At 32.9% G+C, this 6,480-nt stretch overlaps 1 protein-coding gene across 1 annotated transcript; it reads right to left on the bottom strand.

Moving 5' to 3' along the window:
• Window positions 1–219: 219 nt before the first annotated feature.
• LOC145570463 (formate dehydrogenase, mitochondrial-like) lies at window positions 220–6,083 on the bottom strand. The gene is made up of 6 exons (XM_081629557.1): window positions 5,803–6,083; window positions 3,654–3,828; window positions 2,093–2,633; window positions 1,762–1,886; window positions 644–756; window positions 220–541 (listed from the first exon to the last, which is right to left on the bottom strand). The coding sequence occupies exons 1-6, from the start codon at window positions 5,890–5,892 to the stop codon at window positions 428–430; spliced, it is 1,158 nt and encodes a 385-aa protein (XP_081485683.1). The 5' UTR covers window positions 5,893–6,083; the 3' UTR covers window positions 220–427.
• Between the last annotated feature and the right edge of the window lie 397 nt (window positions 6,084–6,480).

Genomic DNA, 6,480 nt, shown 5'->3' on the forward strand with positions numbered 1-6,480 from the left:
CATAACTAAAAAATGTAGCAACCCGGGACATCGACCGGGCTATATACTAGTTTTCTATTAAAACAAGTAGTGTGAATATTGGATCTCTAAGAAAAAACCTGCATAATTCACTATTTAATACTATCACAATTTCCACCACATTACGGATGTTAAGAACATCAACTCCACTGATACATCATTGAACTGAAAGAACAGTACTTATTTCACATTTACTGACAATGAAAATCAAACTTTAAGAAGGCATAACATACCAACTTATTAAAGATCTATTAATTAACAAGCAATGGGAGCAAAGAGCTCAAATTATATAAGTCAGGCCTATTGCAAATTCGCAGTTTCAGATACCTTCATTTAGATAGGAATTCTTATTACAAGATGCCTGATTATTCCAGAGTAACCATTCATAAATATACGCAAAAGCATATGATCAGCGATATTGGGATGCTAATTCACCCTCCTTGACGATGTAGTTTTGAGGAGGGAAATCTTCTCCTTTAAAGTAGTTGTCCAGCATATCCTTTACACCAGCAGCATAACGCAACTGCAGCATTTCAATTCAAGTGATAAGTTCATACTCACTGAGCCATAACGAAATCCTATGAACAAAAGTGTGTAGACTTGAGCAAAAATTTACACAGATTACCTGAGCATCAATAGTTGTGCCAGAAATATGAGGGGTCATGGCATGATTCAGCATGTATCTCCAAGGATGATCCTTTGGAGCTGGTTGTGGATACCAAACGTCTCCACTATACCCTGTGAAGTAATGTTACAACTCGTGTTAAGCTCCAATCCGAGAATCCTAATTTGAGCGCTTTAAGTTTTAAAAATATAAATCCAACTCAATGTAAGAAATTGAGAATGTTAACGGTACACTAGTAACTTAGTAAGAGGTAAGAATTAGCATGATATGTATACAACAATTTAGAAACTATATATGTATATATGCTATGATACTCTGAATAAAATTCTGTCACTATAACAAGAATTTTAATCTCTAACTCTTCCTAACCTCCATTTAACATGCATTAAATAATCCAATCAACAAAAGTAGCCAAAAGAAGATCTTAGTTTTTTATTTAATTTTTTTTTTATTCCGAAATATGATACATGGAGTATATTAGGAATGTCTTCTCGCGGGACTAAAAGATCTTAGTTAGGGAGCAGGACTAAAGAAGATTTTAGTTAGGGATAATATGACTAGTTTACTTTGCACCTTAATTTTATAGTTTACTTTACACCTTAATATTATAATGCAATATGTGACAACTTAAGAGATTTCTCCATTTCGAAGAAAAAGGTCATTTTATACGACACATTGTAGAAGTATCCTTTTTTTTTAAAAAAAAAAAAAAAAAAAACTAAATTGTAGAATATAATACGAAATTGGACTAAATGACATATATCTTGGGTGCATAGGACTGCACAACCTGAGTGTGTGCACTCAAACACCGGGAACAACATTGTTGGGGTGTAAGGCATGAAATAAACAGCACTATTGGCTGCAAGGCGTGAATTTTTTTTCTAACTTTATAGGTCAGGTCATGAACCAAGGGTGTAAATCATGTCATGCCTTGAACACAACAACATAGCTTATGGTGTAGAGTGCACCCATCTAAGATTGGGTTGTCATCAGAGGTTATAGTTGGTGTCATTGAAGCCGATTAAGCTGTCAAAACTGCAATACAAGTTTAAACTTTAAAGGAACCTAAAAGAGGAAGATCATTGAATACAATAAATCAAAGAATATAGAATTTTTACCAGCAACATGACCACTTGAGCAAGCATCAACAACAGCTTGGGTATCCATGAGTGCTCCTCGAGCATTATTAACAATTAGCACTCCTTTCTTCATTTTTGAAATCATCTCCTTGTTAATCATTCCTCTGCACCATAGATAAGTAATTTGCCAAACACATACTTAAAAATTACAAATTCAAGGAATAGGTGAAAGCCTAGTGCTAACTTTCAAAATACATAAATAAAAAAAATCATTTTGCCTACTTTCCCAATGATCTAGATCACAAATGAGCACATGATAATATGATATATTATAAGGTGAGATGTGCAGTTCACATAAGAAACCACATACTTGGTCTTCTCGGTAAGAGGAGTGTTCATGACAACCACATCGCATTTGCCAAGCATCTTTACAAGATCCTCCTCGTACTTTGCTCCTGTCTGACTCTCCATTTCTGGGTCCATCCTGATACGATCATGATACAGAAGATTACAATTAAATGGCTTCAGTCTCTGAAGCAAAAGCTTTCCGATCCGTCCTGCACCAACAGTTCCAATAGTCTTGCCCTCAAGGTCATAAGCTCTGTAAGCAATACCCGCAACATTCCACTCCCCTTGGATAGCCTGATGATATCCTGGCAAGAAGTTCCTGACGAGAATGAGGATCCTCATTAACTCATCTTCAGCGACAGAGACAACATTGCTTCCAGTTACCTCTGCAACTGTAAGACCAGCAGCAGCTGCAGCCTCCAGGTCAATGTGATCAGACCCGATTCCAGCGGTGAGTAATAGTTCCAAGTTCTTTGCTTTTTTGATCCTTTCAGCAGTAACATAGGCAGGGTGAAAAGGTGTTGTTATGAGAACATTGAGATCAGAGATATGCTTTTCTAGTTCTGTAATCAAATGAAGGAAGGGTTACTATAATTTAAAATAAAAAGTCTGGTGCCCATAATGGTATTGTGGTAAATGAAATAGTTGATATTCCCTATTGTAATACATGGGATATCCAAACGATTGATACGCAAGTAATGTGCAAATCAGTAATCACTAGAGATGGAAAGTGTACTATATTACACAGCACATAAATATCAAAATATTCAATTAAATTGTAGTTTAAATTTCTTATTTAATCATATCAGATTAGGATAAGCTTTTCCAAGCTAATTCGGGAGAAAGATGATAATGTTGAGAAAGCAATGACCCATGAGCAACAGGCCTAAATAATCCAGGACCTACAAACAAAATGCTAAATATAATATTGTGAATAGACGCAATAATGCAGAAAGAAGTTCAATACATCACTCCGTAGATATATGCATCAAGTCCGTTACAAGTACATTTCCCTCTCTTTTCGTTAATTTCAGCCACCCTACTCCCCTTTTTTTAGTTGCACTTTTGCACATGTAAATGGTCATAAAAATCTCAGTATATTTGCGCACATAATATCATCGAAGTACAAAGCTATGCTTTTAAGTCATAAGCAACTACAGAAAGCATATCACTCCTCTATTCCACTACTTGCTTCAAATGCCCAATTACCAACTAACAGTCCTCGAACTTCTTTATCTAGCAATTACTATATCAATCATCAAGCATTTTAGCTCTCCACTACAAAGAACTTTTTGTCATATGAATAGATCTTACCAGCTAATAGTCCTCAAAATTCTTTGTTTTGCAATTAAGATTTCAATCATCAAGCATTTTAGGTCTCCACTACATACAACAACATTCATTCATCTCCATGTATGAATGAATAGAGCTTAAAATCGTTCCATGTTCCAAGGAAATAAACTGGTATTCCATTCTCAGTTTGTAAACCCTTCACCTCTAAAGCAAGACCAGAAGGGGGAAAAAAGGATGAAAAAGTAGCTTTGCTTTTGTCTAAAAGAAATTTAGACTTCTAGAAAACCTACCAGAATTGGGTCCATCTTTGTCATCCGTAACAATGTACTCATGGCCCTGCAACTCCAGCCAGTCTCGTATCCCAAGGGACCCTTCCACACAACCCACAAAGTTGGGATTCATTGATGCATATTCATTTGCTTTGTAAAAAACACCTACAATTTTCTTGCTACTACCCGAAGAACCCTGTTTAACAAGTCCGCGAGGAGTTAAAGATGTCAAACACAGTAAAATTTATAAGAGTAAGAGTAGTCGATAAGAAAAGTTAAGTTCAAATTACCAACTTACATCAATACTCAACTTATTATATACAATTTTTGCTACACAGTCTCATTTTCCAATTTAATACGAAATATCTAGTTCCCTTCATTTTATGTAACATAAAAAGCTTCAAATCAAACTTTTGCACTTGAAGTTCCAAAACTCCAAGTGCTCACACCAATCGATGACAAACAAGGATCTAAACCCATATAGCTAGCACTAGTGGCTGATTATAAACAAATTTTACCCAATACACTCCTGCCTAGCAAAATAAAAAAATAATTCGTAAACAAAAAAAAAAATCCACAGATTTCTTAAAAAATATATTTTAAAACTTGCCATTTATTTAGACTATGTAACAACATTGATAATTTCTTCATCATAGGACTCCATTTGTCCCATTTAAATTTACTCACAAGGAATGTTATAAAACTTAAAAATTTGACAACAAATTCAAGAAGTACACAATATTCCTGTTGTTTTCCTAAGTGAAATGTTATTACATTTTGCACTATTTATCTAATCAACTTTAACTAATGTTTGTGATTAATGTCTGTCTTGTGGTACTTGATAATTAAAGATACTATTGGTCTGCATCGGAACATGTGCAAGGAGAAAGGTTTCACTTGAAAAAATAAAAAATAAAAAATAAAAAAAATAAATAAAAAAACGGAGGGGTATACAATACTAGATTACTAGTGTTACTAGCCTCTGGTAATTAAAAATACAACCATTTTACCCAATTACCTATTTTTACACAACTTTTTTATACGTTTTTTTTTAAGGCAATAATTTCATAATATCTGATAAATCAAAAGATATATCTTAGGGGTCAAGCCCCCTATTAGCCTTAAAGAAGATCCTCTCATGAGGTTAACGCCTTGGGTTTTTGCTTGAATGTGATGATCAGTTCTTTTTCATTTTATTTATTTAATAATTTATTAATTTTGAAAACATGCTTGCTTGCAATTTGTCATACCTTAGGGCCTGTTCACTTTTACTTAATTTCAGTTCAATTCAGTTCAGTTCAGCTCCAATCAGTTCACTTCAGTTCAGTTCCAATCAGTTCAGTTCAGTTCACCTCTTAATTTCCCTCTCACATAAAATATTCATTTCAGCTCAATTCAGTTCAGTTCAGTTCAGCTCCAATCAGTTCAGTTCAGTTCAGTTCAGCTCAGTAAATATGAACAGGCCCTTAGTATTTAACTTGAGGTCGCGGGTTCAAATCAATCAATGTTTCATCAGATTTATTTTAATAAATGTTTCATCAGATTTATTTTAATAAATTGTCAAATAACAAACAATAATATTGTAATTGGGATAGAGTAATTAATTATTAGTAGCATACTAGTTTCAATGTCAGATTTACGTTTGACTCACGTTTAATAAGTAACATTGATATATTGTACTTGACAATATGTACAATTTAAATGTCTTTCTCATACTCTGCAATTAAAGATATCACTTGACCTTTGAATTAGGAAAAAAAAAAAAAAAAAAAAAAAAAACATTGATTTGACACATAAAACATCACATGTTTATATTTAATTACCAGATATATAACCTTAATCAGTTTATAATCACATAAAAAGGTGCTTATTTATTCCACCTTACAAATAAAAAATTAAAAAAATAATAAAAATAAAAACCATTTCTATTCAGTAAATCTGCTCATTAACATAATCCATCTCAGAATAATTTATTTATTTTTAAAAAAAAAATTATAAATTTCAGCTTGGCAGATTCCTTGTCGTAATTACAGACAAAAATAACCACTTAGTAAATCAATTAAAAAAAAAATCATGGTTTATCCAAAATATCAAAGGTTAATAAAGTAATAAAAGAAGATAATTTGAAAAGGAAATTGTGAATGAATATAAAAGGGCGATGCTTGCTTACATGAAGATTTCTGGAGAAAGATGAAGATGATCTTGCAGAATTAGCCGTGACAGATTTGACAGCAGATGTAATTGCACGCCTCATCGCCATAAATATTACTTGATTGATCACTCTCTTTTGTTTTCTGTCTTTCAATTCAGTCTGAACGGTAGTTTAAATAATAAATGATATCAAAAATCAAAATGCCAATTCTTGTTGAAATCGCCACCTACGTGTCTGGTTTTGCTTTTACTACCTCCTTTTTCCAACGTAATTGCTTATTTGACATTACTCTATCCGTGTTTTAGGATAACGTACTCCGTATTATGGAGTTTTAAAACGGTACGGAGTACTTTTTTTTTTTTTTTTTTTTTTTTTGAAGCACATAGTTTTATTTTGAGTTCGTCATACACCGGTCTCCTGACCACATAGTTTTAAGTAAGAGAACTAGTTTTTGGGCCCAGACGATATCCCGAATTATTACATAATACTAACTTATCATTAATATACATTGTAATTTATGATTTAATTTACTTATAATTAAATTTGTTATTCATATTGTCATTTGCTACATATAAATATTTTATATTCAAAAGATTACATAAAAAAATCACATAACTTGATGGTAAGGTATTTAGTTCTAGAATTAGAAGTAGGGATGACAATAGATCCATATTCGACCCGGATCCGCGGATCCAT

This window comes from Chenopodium album, chromosome 12, assembly GCF_948465745.1.
Source record: "Chenopodium album chromosome 12, dcCheAlbu1.1, whole genome shotgun sequence".
NCBI lineage: Eukaryota > Viridiplantae > Streptophyta > Magnoliopsida > Caryophyllales > Amaranthaceae > Chenopodium > Chenopodium album.